Source organism: Oncorhynchus nerka, linkage group LG15 (genome assembly GCF_034236695.1).
Source record: "Oncorhynchus nerka isolate Pitt River linkage group LG15, Oner_Uvic_2.0, whole genome shotgun sequence".
NCBI lineage: Eukaryota > Metazoa > Chordata > Actinopteri > Salmoniformes > Salmonidae > Oncorhynchus > Oncorhynchus nerka.
Window position 1 is genome coordinate 105,457,209 of NC_088410.1, and position 19,589 is coordinate 105,476,797.

At 45.5% G+C, this 19,589-nt stretch overlaps 1 protein-coding gene across 5 annotated transcripts in view; it reads left to right on the forward strand.

Annotated features, from left to right (window-relative positions):
- The window catches only part of acad9 (acyl-CoA dehydrogenase family, member 9), a 55,559-nt gene that overhangs the window by 33,233 nt on the left and 2,737 nt on the right, over positions 1 to 19,589 (forward strand). For 3 of the 5 annotated variants that reach the window (XM_065002121.1, XM_065002124.1, XM_065002120.1), the window contains exons 14-15: positions 3,325 to 3,402; positions 9,812 to 9,940. In XM_065002121.1, the coding sequence (XP_064858193.1) occupies positions 3,325 to 3,402; positions 9,812 to 9,940 (207 nt within the window). The remainder of the gene's footprint in view (positions 1 to 3,324; positions 3,403 to 9,811; positions 9,941 to 19,589) is intronic. The other 2 variants (XM_065002122.1, XM_065002123.1) reach the window with 2 other exon arrangements.

Sequence of the window (19,589 nt, forward strand, 5' to 3'; positions counted from 1 at the left end):
ACCTAAAGTACTGTTAAAAATAAGCCCCAAGTGATACAAGTGATACTTTGGGAAAATCTGTTCCAAAGTATTCCCACACATGAGAGATATTTGTGATCGTATACTAAAGTAAGCAAGGTTTGAAATGATTGTTTTAGTCAAATATTATATTGGGTTTGGGCTTCTTGCTGTCAATTTGCACTCTACAAATAATTGGTAATTATGTTCTGACCATCTGCTCAAGAAAAAATCATCCTGCAACATTCTAGTTGATGATCCCCGTAAGTCCCATAATTTAGTCTGGTTAAGAAGAGCCCTTATCTAGTGAACTCAGCAGTGGTCAAGCCCTGTCTAAATGACGTACTGGAATACCTTGAAATGGGGACAAAGTTAAGACATTTTCTCATGTTATTTTATTTTTATGTTTTTTTAAATGATTTCTTGTAGTGGGTGGATCAGCTTTAATATTGAGCATAGATTGTTGCTTTCATCAATATAATTCTCTGCATCATTTCCATCCTCCATATTTTTGGAGGTAAATATATACACTACTGTTCAAAAGTTTGGGGTCACTTGGAAATGTCCTTGTTTTTTAAAGAAAAGCACATTTTTTGTCCATTTAAAATAACATCAAAATTATCAGAAATACATGTAGACTATGTTAATGTTGTAAATGACTATTGTAGCTGGAAACAGAATATCTACATAGGCCCATTATCAGCAACCACCACTCCTGTGTTCCAATGGCATGTGGACATTTCTTAGTGACCCCAAACTTTTGAACACACTTTTTAAAGAATATACCTTCCCTTATTGTTCCCCACAAACCCTACCACCCCTCCCCCAATTGGAGTAAACAATAACAATTAAGTTTGCTGATGACCCAACAGTGATAGGCCTGATCACCGACAATGATGAGACTATAGGGAGGAGGTCAGAGACCTGACCATGTGGTGCCAGGACAACAACCTCTCCCTCAATGTGATCAAGACAAAGGAGATGATTGTGACTACAGGAAAAGGAGGAATGAGCATGTCCCCATTCTCATCAACGGTGCTGTAGTGGAGCAGGTTGATAGCTTCAAGTTCCTTGGCGTCCACATCACCAACAAACTAACATGGCCCAAGCACACCAAGACAGTCGTGAAAAGGGCACGACAAACCTATTCCCCCTCAGGAGACTGAAAAGATAGTAGTGCGTATGGCCCAGTACATCATCGGGGCCAAGCTTCCTGCCATCCAGGACCTCTATACCAAGAGATGTCAGAGGAAGGCCCTAAAAATGGTCAGACTCCAGCCAACCTAGTCATAGACTGTTCTCTCTGCTACCGCACGGCAACCAGTACCGGAGCACCAAGTCTAAGTGCAAGAGGATTCTAAACAGCTTCTACCCCCAAGCCATAAGACTTCTGAACAGCAAATAAAATGTCTACCCAGACGATTTGCATAGCTCTAGGTATATATTGCAATTCTTCAGCCATTCCTGGACCTGTGACCAAAAACGAGCTACATTATGGACAGTACCAAAATAAATGATCTAGTGACTCTTCCTCCTCACAGCAAAATCTGCAGAGCAGGGAAGATTGGTTGCAAGAATATTGTATAATAATTTAAATAGAAAAATTCTACGTTTTGAATCCGGCGTTTTGCGTGTCAATTCATATGCCATGGAATCGGTACATCGACAATCTCTTCCCAACTATTTTACATTCAGCTGTCAATATTTTGGTCCTTAAATGAAACAGGTTTATATTATTACTTATTACAATTTTCTGTAACCAATTTTAGTCTTTAATGCAAAGTTGGTACTTGAAAGTATTAGTAAAATGTATTGATCTTGCGAATTAATTTCCAGGCAGACCTACCACGGTTTATTTCCTCAGGTGTTTCAGGCGAGCTCGCTCATTCCACCCACACTGCCACTTGGACAAGACCGGTACTAAACAGACTGATTAGGCGCCACCAAGCGTCACATCGATAGCTAAAATGACGGGCAAATGTTGATTTTAAATTCTGCGTTTTGTGCAAATGGAACGTTTCTGGGATCTTTTATTTCAGCTCATGAAACATGGTACCAACACTTTGCATGTTGGGTTTTATATTTCTGTTCAGTATAGTTGACCCACCTTTTTTACCACTATGTCACTGGACCCCACCAACCCACACTGTGTAAGGTGCAAAACGTGTCAGACTGACATTGCGAGTGGGTGAACTGGCCCCGAAGGGCCTCATGAAGGGCCTCATGAAGGGCCTCATGAAGGGCCTCATGAAGGGTTAGGGGTTAGGGTTAGGGGTTAGGGTTAGGGTTAGAAAAGGTTGGGAAAAGACAATGCTGCATCCTGTGCTGGCACCAGTTCTGCATTGGGACATTTTCTTTGCAACAACCTTCAGAGCTTTTTTGCCAATTGCCTCATTCTTGGGGCACCCGCAATATTCCGCTGTATCAAGCAGCAGCCGTGCTCCTGCCGTTCCCGTGCTCCTGCCGTTTTCCTCACACAGCCCACTCTCCAGACCGGCGACACTAAAGCTGCCAGTCGGAAGCGACTAGAAACAGTTGAATAATAGTAACATTTACAAATTGATGGTCCTTGAAAATAAATATTATTGCTTGAAAAAGTACTTGAATGTCCTTGAATTTGACTTGCCACTGTCAGTACAAACCCTGCGTTCTGTCACATGTTGTTTTAGAACCATTCTGTCACATGTTTTAGAACCATTCTGCCACATGTTGTTTTAGAACCATTCTGCCACATGTTGTTTTAGAACCATTCTGCCACATGTTGTTTTAGAACCATTCTGCCACATGTTGTTTTAGAACCATTCTGCCACATGTTGTTTTAGAACCATTCTGCCACATGTTGTTTTAGAACCATTCTGCCACATGTTGTTTTAGAACCATTCTGCCACATGTTGTTTTAGAACCATTCTGCCACATGTTGTTTTAGAACCATTCTGCCACATGTTGTTTTAGAACCATTCTGCCACATGTTGTTTTAGAACCATTCTGCCACATGTTGTTTTAGAACCATTCTGCCACATGTTGTTTTAGAACCATTCTGTCACTTCGGTGGGAAGGATCTAATGCAGAGTTTCCCAACCCTCTCCTCGGGCATCCCAGACGTTCCGTTCCGCGTGTTTGTTTTAGCCCTAAATTGGTGCACCTGATTCAATTAGTCAACTAATCATCAAGCCTTTGACTAATTGAATCAGGTAGGCCTGTTTAGGGTTAAAACAAAATGCTAAAAAGTCTGAGGTGGCCGAGGAGAGGGTTGGGAAACCATGATCTACTGAGTGAATGGAATGTATAAATAAAGTCATAGTTTCCCTGTCCCCTATTCTCTCCCAGGACAGTGCCAAGAAACTGGAGCAGAACGTGGCCCATTTTGGCTCCACAGTGGAGAACCTGCTGTACAGATATGGAAAGGTACATTATAGCCTTGACTTATTCCACATTTTTGTCATTACAGCCTGAATTCAAAATAGATTAAAGAAAAACAATTCTCCCCCATCTACACATAATACCCCATAATGACAAAGTGAAAACGTGTTTTTGGACATTTCAAATGTATTGAAAATTAAATACGGAAACATCTCATTTACATAAGTATTCACACCCCTGAGTCAATACATGTTAGAATCACCTTTGGCAGCGATTCCAGTTGTGAGTATTTCTGGGTAAGGATAATCAATCAATCAAATGTATTTATAAAGCCCTTTTTACATCAGCTGATGTCACAAAGTGCTGTACAGAAACCCATCCTAAAACCCCAAACATCAAGCAATGCAGATGTAGAAGCATGGGGTCTAGGAAAAACTCCGTAAGAGCTTTCCACACCTGGATTGTGCAACAGTTGCCTATTTATTCTTTTAAAAATGAATCAAGTTCGGTCAAATTGTTTGTTGATCATTGCTAGACAACCATTTTCAGGTCTTCCCATAGATTGTCAAGCCAATTTAAGTCAAAACTTTAACTCAGCCACTCCGGTTGTCCTGCTAAAAAGTGAATCTCCCAGTGCCTGGTGGAAAGCAGACTGAACCAGGTTTTCCTCTAGGATTTTGCCTTTGCTTAGATCCATTTTTGTTCATTTTATCCTTAAAAACTCTGCAGTCCTTAACGATAACAAGCATACCCATGACATGATGCAGCCACCACCATGCTTGAAAATATGGAGTGGTACACAGTGATGTATTATGTTGGGGCAAATTCAACACAATACAACTCTTTCTGTTCAGGACAAAAAATTCTTGCCACCTTTGCAGTTTTACTTGACTTGCAAACAGCATGTATGTTTTGGAATATTTTTTATTCTGTACAGGCTTTCTAACTATGATGTTGTGGATATTTTTTTATTTAACCTGGCAAGTCATTTAAGAAAAAAATATTATTTACAATGACTGCCTTCCCCATGCCAAACCTGGACGATGCTGGGCCATTTGTGCACCGCCCTATGGGACTCCCAATCACGGCCGGATGTGATGCAGCCTGGATTTGAACCAGGGACTGCAGTGACACCTCTTGCACTGAGATCCAGTGCCCTTCTAGCTGTCTCTATGTAGAACAACAATCTAATATGACCCATGGACCTTCTAGCTGTCTCTATATAGAACAACAATCTAATATGACCCATGGACCTTCTAGCTGTCTCTATGTAGAACAACAATCTAATATGACCCATGGACCTTCTAGCTGTCTCTATATAGAACAACAATCTAATATGACCCATGGACCTTCTAGCTGTCTCTATATAGAACAACAATCTAATATGACCCATGGACCTTCTAGCTGTCTCTATATAGAACAACAAAAAGTAAGAAAAATGCCCACAGTCATCAATCTAGCTAAGAGATCATTATTAAATATATTTTAAGTGATTGGTAAGAATAAACTAGATCAATGATAATTCATTAACTTGCCCAAGCCTCCTCCATTTCTCCTTCACCCAAATCCAGATAGCTGATGATCTGAAAGAGCTGCAAAATCTGGACCCCTACAAATCAGCTGTGCTAGACAATCTGGACCCTCTCTTTCTAAAAATTATCCGCCGCAATTGTTGCAACCTCTATTACTAGCCTGTTCAACCTCTCTTTCGTATCGTCTGAGATCCCCAAAGACTGGAAAGCTGCCGCGGTCATCCACCTCTTCAAAGTGGGAGACACTCTAGACCCAAACTGCTACAGACCTATATCTATCCTACCCTGCCTTTCTAAGGTCTTTGAAAGCCAAGTTAACAAACAGATCACCAACAATTTCAAATCCCACCGTACCTCCGCTGTGCAATCTTGTTTCCAAGCTGGTCATGGGTGCACCTCAGCCACGCTAAAAGACAGAACTGTGCAGCCGTATTCATCAACCTGGCCAAGGCTTTCGACTCTGTCAATCACCACATTCTTATCGGCAGACTCGACAGCCTTGGTTTCTCAAATGATTGCCTCGCCTGGTTCACCAACTACTTCTCAGACAGAGTTCAGTGTGTCAAATCGGAGGGCCTGTTGTCCGGACCTCTGGCAGTCTCTATGGGGGTGCCACATGGTTCAATTCTCGGGCTGACTCTTTTGTCTGTATCTAACAATGATGTCACTCTTGCTGCTGGTGATTCTCTGATCCACCTCTACACAGACGACACCATTCTGTATACTTCTGGCCCTTCTTTGGACACTGTGTTAACTAACCTAAAGATGAGCTTCAGTGCCATACAACTCTTCTTCCATGACCTCCAACTGCTCTTAAATGCAAGTAAACTCTTCAACTCTTTGCCAGAATTCAGCCAGTCTTCACAAGACCATAACATGTCCCCTTTTGTGTTATTCACCTCCAGCAGAATAATGACATTTCTGAGTGCGTGATATTCCGTTTCACTGGCATATAGTATGGCTGGTCTTAACCTGCAGTCATTTGGCCTCCCGAGTGGTGCATTGGTCTAAGGCCACTAGAGATTCTGGGTTCGAGTCCAGGCTCTGTCGCAGCGACCGGGAGACCCGTGGGGTGGCGCACAATTGGCCCAGCGTCCTCCAGTTTAGGGAAGGGTTTGGCCGGCAGGGATGTCCTTGTCCTATGGTTTTCTTTTTGTAATCCGTGATTGACTGTAGACCCTGCCACATACCTCTTGTGTCTGAGCCGTTGAATTGAGATTCTACTTTGTCTCTATACCGACACTTAGCTTGTTTGATAGCCTTGCGGAGGGAATTGCTGCACTGTTTGTATTCGGTCACCTTGCCCTGGTTAAAAGCAGTGGTTCGCATGGACTCTGTGTTTAACGTTACTTTTGAATGGCTACCTCGTCTATGTACCCCACACATACAATTATATGTCTCTCAGTCAAGCATTGAATTTCAAACAAACCAATGCCTCACAAAGAAAGGGGGACTCACCTATTGGTACATGGGTAAACATTTTTAAAATCAGACATTGAAAATCCCTTTGAGCATGGTGAAGTTATTAATTCCACTTTGGATGGTGTATCAATACACCCAATAGCAACAAAGATACAGGCGTTCTTCCTCTCGGAAGGGTCTTACTTCGGTTGCTTCTCCAGACAAGGCCAAATCTACTTGCTTACCAAGATGACATTGTCGGTTCCTGAGTGGCTGAGTTTGAGTTTTGACTTAAATCAGCTTAAATATCTATGTAAAGACTTGAAAATGGCTGTCTATGATCAACAACCAACTTGACAGAGCTTGAAGAATTTAAGAAAGAATCATGTGCAAATATTGTACAATCCAGGTGTGGAAAGGAGACCCAGAGCCCCTTAGAGACCCAGAGCCCCTTAGAGACCCAGAGCCCCTTAGAGACCCAGAGCCCCTTAGAGACCCAGAGCCCCTTAGAGACCCAGAGACCCTTAGAGACCCAGCGCCCCTTAGAGACCCAGCGCCCCTTAGAGACCCAGAGCCCCTTAGAGACCCAGAAAGACTCACAGCTGATTCTAACATGTATTGACTCGGGGGTGTGAAAACTTAAATGAGCTATTTCTGTATTGAATTTAATATATTTGCAAACATGTCAAAAACATGTTTTCACTTTGTTATTATGGGCTAGTGTGTGTGTGTGTGTGTGTGTGTGTGTGTGGGAAAAGATGAATTGAATCCATTTTGAATGTAAGGGTTTATTGCAGGGGAAAGTGTTACATTGGTTCTCAACTGGTGTTGCTCACTGGGGAGCCAGCCAATCAGAATGAGTTTTTCTCTACAAAAGGGCTTTTATTATAGACAGAAATACTCCTCAGCACTCTCTCAGACGATCCTGCAAGAAGCCAGATGTGGAGTTCCTGGGCTGGCGTGGTTACATGTGGTTTATGGTAGAGAAATTAACATTTCAATTCTCTGGCAACAGCTCTGGTGGACATGCCTGCAGTCAGCATGCCAATTGCATGCTCCCTCAAAACTGCGCATTTTAGAGTGGCCTTATATTGTCCCCTGCACAAGGTGCACCTGTGTAATGATCATGCTATTTAATCAGCTTCTTCATACATACATACATACATACATACATACATACATACATACATACATACAGTGGGGCAAAAAAGTATTTAGTGAGCCACCAATTGTGCAAGTTCTCCCACTTAAAAAGATGAGGCCTGTAATTTTCATCATAGGTACACTTCAACTATGACAGACAAAATGAGAAAAAAAATCCAGAAAATCACATTGTAGGATTTTTATGAATTTATTTGCAAATTATGGTGGAAAATAAGTATCGACGAATAAGAGTCGACGGCATCCAGTCAGAGCCGTTGGAGTTGGTTAAAGGGGTTAAAGCTACTTTTATGTCTGTTATAGATAATGGGGATATTATTTACATGCATGCTACGGCATCAACACTTAAATCGCTGGATGCTGCTTATCATTGTGCACTTCGGTTTATTACGGGTGCTAGCTACAGAACTCACCACTCAGGTTTATTACGGGTGCTAGCTACAGAACTCACCACTCAGGTTTATTACGGGTGCTGGCTACAGAACTCACCACTCAGGTTTATTACGGGTGCTGGCTACAGAACTCACCACTTAGGTTTATTACGGGTGCTAGCTACAGAACTCACCACTTAGGTTTATTACGGGTGCTAGCTACAGAACTCACCACTCAGGTTTATTACGGGTGCTAGCTACAGAACTCACCACTTAGGTTTATTACGGGTGCTGGCTACAGAACTCACCACTCAGGTTTATTACGGGTGCTAGCTACAGAACTCACCACTTAGGTTTATTACGGGTGCTGGCTACAGAACTCACCACTCAGGTTTATTACGGGTGCTAGCTACAGAACTCACCACTTAGGTTTATTACGGGTGCTGGCTACAGAACTCACCACTTAGGTTTATTACGGGTGCTGGCTACAGAACTCACCACTTAGGTTTATTACGGGTGCTGGCTACAGAACTCACCACTCAGGTTTATTACGGGTGCTAGCTACAGAACTCACCACTTAGGTTTATTACGGGTGCTGGCTACAGAACTCACCACTCAGGTTTATTACGGGTGCTGGCTACAGAACTCACCACTCAGGTTTATTACGGGTGCTGGCTACAGAACTCACCACTTAGGTTTATTACGGGTGCTGGCTACAGAACTCACCACTCAGGTTTATTACGGGTGCTAGCTACAGAACTCACCACTCAGGTTTATTACGGGTGCTAGCTACAGAACTCACCACTCAGGTTTATTACGGGTGCTAGCTACAGAACTCACCACTCAGGTTTATTACGGGTGCTAGCTACAGAACTCACCACTTAGGTTTATTACGGGTGCTAGCTACAGAACTCACCACTCAGGTTTATTACGGGTGCTGGCTACAGAACTCACCACTTAGGTTTATTACGGGTGCTGGCTACAGAACTCACCACTCAGGTTTATTACGGGTGCTAGCTACAGAACTCACCACTCAGGTTTATTACGGGTGCTGGCTACAGAACTCACCACTGTGTTTTATATCATAATGTGGGTTGGACTTCGCTGTCCGGGAGATGAGAACAACATACTCTCGTGTTTGTCTATAAATCACTTCTGAATAAGCTACCTTCTTATTTATCATCACTCATCAATATTAGAAGTAGCTTTCCTAAACCCAGGTCTCAAGCATGGACTACACTTGAGGCCCATGTGATTTCCACAGAGTTGGGTTTGGCTGCCTTTTCCTGTTACACTCCTTGCCTATGGAAGAGCCTGCAGACTAAACTTAAACCTGAGACTCTTGTCCCCCTGTCGCCCATTTTAAACATTTATTGGAGCATTTTTATTTTTGTATTGCTTGTAACTGTTTTGGGTAATACAAGTTCTTGTGCTGTTAGGGGAATAACCTGTTAGGGGAATAACCTGTTAGGGGAATAACCTGTTAGTGGAATAACCTGTTAGGGGAATAACCTGTTAGGGGAATAACCTGTTAGGGGAATAACCTGTTAGGGGAATAACCTGTTAGGGGAATAACCTGTTAGGGGAATAACCTGTTAGTGGAATAACCTGTTAGGGGAATAACCTGTTAGGGGAATAACATGTTAGTGGAATAACCTGTTAGGGGAATAACCTGTTAGGGGAATAACCTGTTAGGGGAATAACCTGTTAGGGGAATAACCTGTGTGTAAATGTAATCTGTTGCTGTATTTATTTGTGTTATCTGTGATGGTTTTGTTTGTCTTGTGTAGTTTCTTAATCATTGTACCTAAACAGTATGTGTAAACATGTATACGCAGGGCCCAGCTGTGAAAGAGACCTTTGTCTCAGTCTGTTGTTGAAATAAAGGTAGAATAATAATACACGTTAGAATAAAGCTGTAAAGTAACAAAATGTGGAAAAGGTGAAGGGGTCTGAATAGTTTCAGAATGTGTCTTTCTGTTCCTCCAGACGATAGTAGAGGAGCAGCTGATCCTGAAGCGTGTTGCTGACGTCCTGATCAACCTGTACGCCATGACAGCCGTCCTATCACGATCTAGTAGATCTATCTCTATAGGGCTCAGGAACCACGACCATGAGGTAATACTATACTATCACCATCTTGTTGATATACAGTGTCATAAAGTATTCCCCCCTTTCTGGCCATGAGGTAGTACTGTATTGTACTATACACTATCTCTATAGGGCTCAGGAACTACGGCCATGAGGTAGTACTGTTCTATACACTATCTCTATAGGGCTCAGGAACTACGGCCATGAGGTAGTACTGTTCTATACACTATCTCTATAGGGCTCAGGAACTACGGCCATGAGGTAGTGCTGTACTATACACTATCTCTATAGGGCTCAGGAACTACGGCCATGAGGTAGTACTGTACTATACACTATCTCTATAGGGCTCAGGAACTACGGCCATGAGGTAGTGCTGTACTATACACTATCTCTATAGGGCTCAGGAACTACGGCCATGAGGTAGTACTGTACTATACACTATCTCTATAGGGCTCAGGAACTACGGCCATGAGGTAGTACTGTACTATACACTATCTCTATAGGGCTCAGGAACCACGGCCATGAGGTAGTACTGTACTATACACTATCTCTATAGGGCTCAGGAACTACGGCCATGAGGTAGTGCTGTACTATACACTATCTCTATAGGGCTCAGGAACTACGGCCATGAGGTAGTACTGTACTATACACTACCCAGCAAACCAGAATTGGTTATGTGAAATTTACCAGAACATCCGTCAGGTTGCTGATGATTATAGTGTTTGTATAAAACATTCACCTGATGTTCCCAGAACGTTGCGCCACTGTGTTCTCAAAGCATTACTGGTATTTTTTAAAAAATATTTTAAAAAATGTAAACCTTTATTTAACCAGTTAGGCTAGTTGAGAACAAGTTCTCATTTACTGCGACCTGGCCAAGATAAAGCAGTGTGACACAAACAACAACACAGGGTTACACATGGAATAAACAAACATACAGTCAATAACACAATAGAAAAATCTATGTACGGTGTGCAAATGTAGTAAGGAGGTAAGGCAATAGGCCATAGTGGCGAAGTAATTACAATTTAGCAGATTAAAACTGAAGTGATACATGATGATGTGCAAGTAGAAATACTGGTGTGCAAAAGAGCAGAAAAGTAAATAAAAACAATATGGGGATGAGGTAGGTAGATTGTATGGGCTATTTACAGATGGGCTGTGTACAGCTGCAGCAAACGGTAAGCTGCTCAGATAGCTGATGTTGAAAGTTAGTGAGGGGAAAACAGTCTCCAGCTTCAGTGATTTTTGCAATTTGTTCCAGTCACAGGCAGCAGAGAACTGGAAAGAAAGGTGGCCAAAGAGATGTTGGCTTTGGGGATGACCAGTGAGATATACCTGCTGGAGCGCGTGCTACGTGTGGGTGTTGTTATCGTTACCAGTGAGCTGGGATAAGGCGGAGCTTTACCTAGCAAAGACTTATAGATGACCTGGAGCCAGTGGACAGTAGAGGCTATATACAGTAGAGGCTATAACCGTAGCGAGGCTATATCCGTAGCGATGCTATATACAGTAGAGGCTATAACCGTAGCGATGCTATATACAGTAGCGAGGCTATATCCGTAGCGATGCTATATACAGTAGAGGCTATAACCGTAGCGATGCTATATACAGTAGAGGCTATATACAGTAGCGAGGCTATAACAGTAGCGATGCTATATACAGTAGAGGCTATATCCGTAGCGATGCTATATACAGTAGCGAGGCTATAACAGTAGCGAGGCTATATCAAGTAGCAAGGCTATATTCATAGTGAGGATATATACAGTAGAGGCTATAACTGTAGTGAGGCTTTATACAATAGCGAGGCTATATCCATAGCGAGGCTATATACAGTAGCGAGGCTATATACAGTAGCGAGGCTATATACAGTAGAGAACCTAGAACTGTATTGAGGCTATATACAGTAGCGAGGCTATAACAGTAGCGAGGCTATAACAGTAGAGAGGCTATATACAGGAACCGGTTAGTCAGGCTGATTGAGGTACTATGTACATGTAGATATGGTTAAAGTGACTATGCATATATGATGAACAGAGAGTAGCAGCAGCGTAAAGAGGGGGTGGTGGGTGGTGGGACACAATGCAGATTTACATTTACATTTAAGTCATTTAGCAGACGCTCTTATCCAGAGCGACTTACAAATTGGTGCTTTCACCTTATGACATCCAGTGGAACAGCCACTTTACAATAGTGCATCTAGGTCTTTTAGGGGGTGAGAAGGATTACTTTATCCTATCCTAGGTATTCCATAAAGAGGTGGGGTTTCAGGTGTCTCCGGAAGGTGGTGATTGACTCCGCTGTCCTGGCGTCGTGAGGGAGTTTGTTCCACCATTGGGGGCCAGAGCAGCGAACAGTTTTGACTGGGCTGAGCGGGAACTGTACTTCCTCAGTGGTAGGGAGGCGAGCAGGCCAGAGGTGGATGAACGCAGTGCCCTTGTTTGGGTGTAGGGCCTGATCAGAGCCTGGAGGTACTGAGGTGCCGTTCCCCTCACAGCTCCGTAGGCAAGCACCATGGTCTTGTAGCGGATGCGAGCTTCAACTGGAAGCCAGTGGAGGGAGCGGAGGAGCGGGGTGACGTGAGAGAACTTGGGAAGGTTGAACACCAGACGGGCTGCGGCGTTCTGGATGAGTTGTAGGGGTTTAATGGCACAGGCAGGGAGCCCAGCCAACAGCGAGTTGCAGTAATCCAGACGGGAGATGACAAGTGCCTGGATTAGGACCTGCGCCGCTTCCTGTGTGAGGCAGGGTCGTACTCTGCGGATGTTGTAGAGCATGAACCTACAGGAACGGGCCACCGCCTTGATGTTAGTTGAGAACGACAGGGTGTTGTCCAGGATCACGCCCAGGTTCTTAGCGCTCTGGGAGGAGGACACAATGGAGTTGTCAACCGTGATGGCGAGATCATGGAACGGGCAGTCCTTCCCGGGAGGAAGAGCAGCTCCGTCTTGCCGAGGTTCAGCTTGAGGTGGTGATCCGTCATCCACACGGATATGTCTGCCAGACATGCAGAGATGCGATTCGCCACCTGGTCATCAGAAGGGGGAAAGGAGAAGATTAATTGTGTGTCGTCTGCATAGCAATGATAGGAGAGACCATGTGAGGTTATGACAGAGCCAAGTGACTTGGTGTATAGCGAGAATAGGAGAGGGCCTAGAACAGAGCCCTGGGGACACCAGTGGTGAGAGCACGTGGTGTGGAGACGGATTCTCGCCACGCCACCTGGTAGGAGCGACCTGTCAGGTAGGACGCAATCCAAGCGTGGGCCGCGCCGGAGATGCCCAACTCGGAGAGGGTGGAGAGGAGGATCTGATGGTTCACAGTATCGAAGGCAGCCGATAGGTCTAGAAGGATGAGAGCAGAGGAGAGAGAGTTAGCTTTAGCAGTGCGGAGCGCCTCCGTGATACAGAGAAGAGCAGTCTCAGTTGAATGACTAGTCTTGAAACCTGACTGATTTGGATCAAGAAGGTCATTCTGAGAGAGATAGCGGGAGAGCTGGCCAAGGACGGCACGTTCAAGAGTTTTGGAGAGAAAAGAAAGAAGGGATACTGGTCTGTAGTTGTTGACATCGGAGGGATCGAGTGTAGGTTTTTTCAGAAGGGGTGCAACTCTCGCTCTCTTGAAGACGGAAGGGACGTAGCCAGCGGTCAGGGATGAGTTGATGAGCGAGGTGAGGTAAGGGAGAAGGTCTCCGGAAATGGTCTGGAGAAGAGAGGAGGGGATAGGGTCAAGCGGGCAGGTTGTTGGGCGGCCGGCCGTCACAAGACGCGAGATTTCATCTGGAGAGAGAGGGAGAAAGAGGTCAGAGCACAGGGTAGGGCAGTGTGAGCAGAACCAGCGGTGTCGTTTGACTTAGCAAACGAGGATCGGATGTCGTCCACCTTCTTTTCAAAATGGTTGACGAAGTCATCTGCAGAGAGGGAGGAGGGGGGAGGGGGAGGAGGATTCAGGAGGGAGGAGAAGGTTGCAAAGAGCTTCCTAGGGTTAGGTTAGGCAGATGCTTGGAATTTAGAGTGGTAGAAAGTGGCTTTAGCAGCAGAGAGAGAAGAGGAGAATGTAGAGAGGAGGGAGTGAAAGGATGTCAGGTCCGCAGGGAGGCGAGTTTTCCTCCATTTCCGCTCGGCTGCCCGGAGCCCTGTTCTGTGAGCTCGCAATGAGTCGTCGAGCCACGGAGCGGGGAGGGAGGACCGAGCCGGCCTGGAGGATAGGGGACATAGAGAGTCAAAGGATGCAGAAAGGGAGGAGAGGAGGGTTGAGGAGGCAGAATCAGGAGATAGGTTGGAGAAGGTTTGAGCAGAGGGAAGAGATGATAGGATGGAAGAGGAGAGAGTAGCGGGGAGAGAGAGCGAAGGTTGGGACGGCGCGATACCATCCGAGTAGGGGCAGTGTGGGAAGTGTTGGATGAGAGCGAGAGGGAAAAGGATACAAGGTAGTGGTCGGAGACTTGGAGGAGTTGCAACGAGGTTAGTGGAAGAACAGCATCTAGTAAAGATGAGGTCGAGCGTATTTCCTGCCTTGTGAGTAGGGGGAAGGTGAGAGGGTGAGGTCAAAAGAGGAGAGGAGTGGAAAGAAGGAGGCAGAGAGGAATGAGTCAAAGGTAGGCGTGGGGAGGTTAAAGTCGCCCAGAACTGTGAGAGGTGAGCCGTCCTCAGGAAAGGAGCTTATCAAGGCATCAAGCTCATTGATGAACTCTCCGAGGAACCTGGAGGGCGATAAATGATAAGGATGTTAAGCTTGAAAGGGCTGGTAACTGTGACAGCATGGAATTCAAAGGAGGCGATAGACAGATTGGTAAGGGGAGAAAGAGAGAATGACCACTTGGGAGAGATGAGGATCCCGGTGCCACCACCCCGCTGACCAGAAGCTCTCGGGGTGTGCGAGAACACGTGGGCAGACGAAGAGAGAGCAGTAGGAGTAGCAGTGTTGTCTGTGGTGATCCATGTTTCCGTCAGTGCCAAGAAGTCGAGGGACTGGAGGGAGACATAGGCGGAGATGAACTCTGCCTTGTTGGCCGCAGATCGGCAGTTCCAGAGGCTACCGGAGACCTGGAACTCCACGTGGGTCGTGCGCTGGGACCACCAGATTAGGGTGGCCGCGGCCACGCGGTGTGGAGCGTTTGTATGGTCTGTGCAGAGAGTAGAGAACAGGGATAGACAGACACATAGTTGACAGGCTACACAGAGGCTACGCTAATGCAAAGGAGATTGGAATGACAAGTGGACTACACGTCACGAGTGTTCAGAAAGTTAAGCTTACGTAGCAAGAATCTTATTGACTAAAATGATTAAAATGATACAGTACTGCTGAAGTAGGCTAGCTGGCAGAGGCTGCGTTGTTGACTATGTAGGCTAGCTGGCATTGGCTGCGTTGTTGACACTACACTAATCAAGTCGTTCCGTTGAGTGTAATAGTTTCTACTGTGCTGCTATTCGGGGCTAGCTGGCTAGCTAGCAGTGTTGATTACGTTACGTTGCGTTAAAAGAACGACAATAGCTGGCTAGCTAACCTAGGAAATCGCTCTAGACTACACAATTATCTTTGATACAAAGACGGCTATGTAGCTAGCTATGTAGCTAGCTACGATCAAACAAATCAAGGCGTTGTACTGTAATGAAATGAAATGAAAAATGTGATACTACCTGTGGAGCGAAGCGAAATGCGACCGGATTGTTGAGTGCAGAAGTTCTGTTCGGTAGACGTTGACTAGCTGTTGGCTAGCTAGCAGAGTCTCCTATGTTAAGGACGACATAAAACTACACACTCTAAACTACACAATTATCTTGGGTACGAAGGCAGCAAAGACAACTATGTAGCTAGCTAACACTACACTAATCAAGTCGTTCAGTTGAGTGTAATAGTTGTGCTGCTAATCGGTAGACGGTGGACTAGCTAACGGTGGACGTTAGCTAGCTGGCTAGCTGCAGGGCAGTGTAGACTGCGTTAGGACGACGAAATACGATAATTACGCAATTATCTATGATGCAAAGACGGCTATGTAGCTAGCTAAGAAGAAATTGCTAAGATTAGACAAATCAAACCGTTGTACTATAATGAAATGTAATGAAATGTAATACTACCTGCGGACCGAGTGCAGATGCGACCGCTCGCTCCAACCCGACATGTCATAAGGAGATAGCCCGGTTAGCCAATGTGCGGGAGCACTGGTTGGTCAGCCCAATTGAGGTAGAATGTACATATGTACTTGAATGTATAGTTAAAGTGACTATGCATATATGATAAGCAGAGAGTAGCAGCAGCGTCAAAGAGGGTTGGGGGGGCACACAATGCAAATAGTCCGGGTAGCCATTTGATTACCTGTTCAGGAGTCTTATGGCTTGGGGGGTAAAAACTGTTGAGAAGCCTTTTTGTCCTAGACTTGGCGCTCCGGTACCGCTTGCCATGCGGTAGTAGAGAGAATAGCCTATGACTGGGGTGGCTGGGGTCTTTGACAATTTTTATGGTCTTCCTCTGACACCGCCTGGTGTAGAGGTCCTGGATGGCAGGCAGCTTAGCCCCAGTGATGTACTGGGCCGTATGCACTACCCTCTGTAGTGGCTTGCGGTCAGAGGCCGAGAAAATGAGAAATTACCGTACCAAACAATGATGCAACCAGTCAGTCATGCTCTAGATGTTGCAGCTGTAGAACCTTTTGAGAATCTCAGGTCCCATGCCAAATCTTTTTAGTTTCCTGAGGGGGAATAGGCTTTGTCGTGCCCTCTTCACGACTGTCTTGGTGTGCTTGGACCATTCTAGTTTGTTGTTGATGTGGACACCAAGGAACTTGAAGCGCTCAACCTGCTCCACTACAGCCCCGTCGATGAGAATGGGGGCGTGCTCGGGAGTCCACAATCATCTCCTTAGTCTTGGCTACGTTGAGATATAGGTTGTTATTATGGCACCACACGGCTAGGTCTCTGACCTCCCAATAGGCTGTCTCGTCATTGACTGTGATCAGGCCTACCACTGTTGTGTCGTCTGCAAACTTAATGATGGTGTTGGAGTCGTGCCTGGCCATGCAGTCGTGGGTGAACAGGGAGTACAGGAGGGAACTGAGCACGCACCCCTGGGGAGCTCCAGTGTTGAGGATCAGCATGCCAGATGTGTTGCTACCTACCCTCACCACCTGGGCGGCGGCCCGTCAGGAAGTCCAGGATCCAGTTGCAGAGAGAGGTGTTTAGTCCCAGGTTCCTTAGCTTAGTGATGAGCTTTGAGGGTACTATGGTGTTGAATGCTGAGCTGTAGTCAATGAATAGCAATCTCACATAGGTGTTCCTTTTGTCCAGTTGGGAAAGGGCAGTGTGGAGTGCAATAGAGTTTGCATCATCTGTGGATCTGTTTGGGCGGATTGCAAATTGGAGTGGGTCTGGGGTTTCTGGGATAATGGTGTTGATGTGCGCCATTGCCAACCTTTCAAAGCACTTCATGGCTACGGACGTGAACGTTACGGGTCTGTAGTCATTTAGGCAGGTTGCCTTTGTGTTCTTGGGCACAGGGACTATGGTGGTCTGCTTGAAATATGTTGGTATTACAGACTCAACCAGGGACATGTTGAAAATGTCAGTGAAGACCCCTGCCAGTTGGTCAGCACATGCCCGGAGCACACGCCCTGGTAATCAGTCTGGCCCCGCAACCTTGTGTATGTTGACCTGTTTAAAGGTCATACTCACGTCGGCTACGGAGAGCGTGATCACACAGTCACCTGGAACAGCTGATGCTCTCATGCATGCCTCAGTGTTGCTTGCCTCGAAGCAAGCATAGAAGTGAGCGTCGGAGCCGGTGTAGTATGATTCAATCTTAGCCCTGTGTTGACGCTTTGCCTATTTGATGGTTCGTCGCAGGGCAAAGCAGGATTTCTAGTAAGCGTCCGGGTTAGTGTCCCGCTCCTTGAAAGCGGCAGCTCTACCCTTTAGCTCAGTGCGAATGTTGCCTGTAATCCATGGCTTCTGGTTGGGGTATGTACGTACAGTCACTGTGGGGACGACGTCCTCGATGCACTTATTGATAAAGCCAGTGACTGATGTGGTGTACTCCTCAATGCCATAGGAGGAATCCCAGAACATATTCCAGTCTAAAGTAGCAAAACAGTCCTGTAGCTTAGCATCTGCTTCATATGACCACTTTTTTAATAGACCGAGTCACTGGAATCAGGAGGATAGAGTTGCGGTCGGATTTACCAAATGGAGGGCGAGGGAGAGCTTTGTACGCAGCTCTGTGTGTGGAGTACGGGTGTTTTCCCTCTGGATTTACCAAATGGAAGGCGAGGGAGAGCTTTGTACGCGTCTCTGTGTGTGGAGTAGGGGTGTTTTCCCTCTGGATTTACCAAATGGAAGGCGAGGGAGAGCTTTGTACGCGTCTCTGTGTGTGGAGTACGGGTGTTTTCCCTCTGGATTTACCAAATGGAAGGCGAGGGAGAGCTTTGTACGCGTCCCTGTGTGTGGAGTACGGGTGTTTTCCCTCTGGATTTACCAAATGGAAGGCGAGGGAGAGCTTTGTACGCGTCCCTGCGTGTGGAGTAGGGGTGTTTTCCCTCTGGATTTACCAAATGGAAGGCGAGGGAGAGCTTTGTACGCGTCTCTGTGTGTGGAGTACGGGTGTTTTCCCTCTGGATTTACCAAATGGAAGGCGAGGGAGAGCTTTGTACGCGTCCCTGTGTGTGGAGTAGGGGTGATCTACAACGGGTGTTTTCCCTCTGGTTGCACATTTAGCATGTTGATAGAAATGAGGTAGAACTGATTTAGATTTCCCTGCAATAAAGTCTCCGGCCACTAGGAGCGCCGCCTCTGGGTGAGTAGTTTCCTGTTTACTTATTTCCTTATACAGCTGACTGAGTGCGGTCTTCGTGCCAGCATCTGTCTGTGGTGGTAAATAAACAGCCACGAAAAGTATAGCTGAGAACTCGCTAGGCAAGTAGTGTGGAGTGTAATTTATCACAATATACTTCTTCAGGTGAGCAAAATCTAGAGACTTCCTCATCTCATCATTGGACAATAAATGAGATGAGGTTCGATCCCGGATATCCTTCCAACGGGACATCAAACTGTAATATCCTATGTTTCACGGAATCGTGGCTGAATGACGACATGGATATTCGGGATATACGCTGCACCGGCAGGATAGAACAGCCCCGGTAAGACGATGGGGGGGGGGCGGTCTGGGCATATTTGTAAACAACAGCTGGTGCACGAAATCTAAGGAAGTCTCTAGATACAGTATCAGTATGTATACAGTATCAGTATTACCGCTGTATCAGGAAGTATACAGTATCAGGAAGTATACAGTATCAGTATTACCGCTGTATCAGGAAGTATACAGTATCAGGAAGTATACAGTATCAATATTACCGCTGTATCAGGAAGTATACAGTATCAGGAAGTATACAGTATCAGTATGTATACAGTAACCGTATTACCGCTGTATCAGGAAGTATACAGTATCAGTATGTATACATTATCAGTATTACCGCTGTATCAGTATGTATACTGTATCAGTAAGGCTGAATCACATCCGGCCGTGTTTGGGAGTCCCATATGGCGGCGAATGATTGGCCCAGCGTTGGGGTAGAGTGTCATTGTAATTAACTGACTTGCCTAGTTAAATAAAGGGTCAATAAAAATATAATAAAACATGCAGTAGGATCTAACAACATGGTAGTATTTTGTGTTTTATTATTCATATG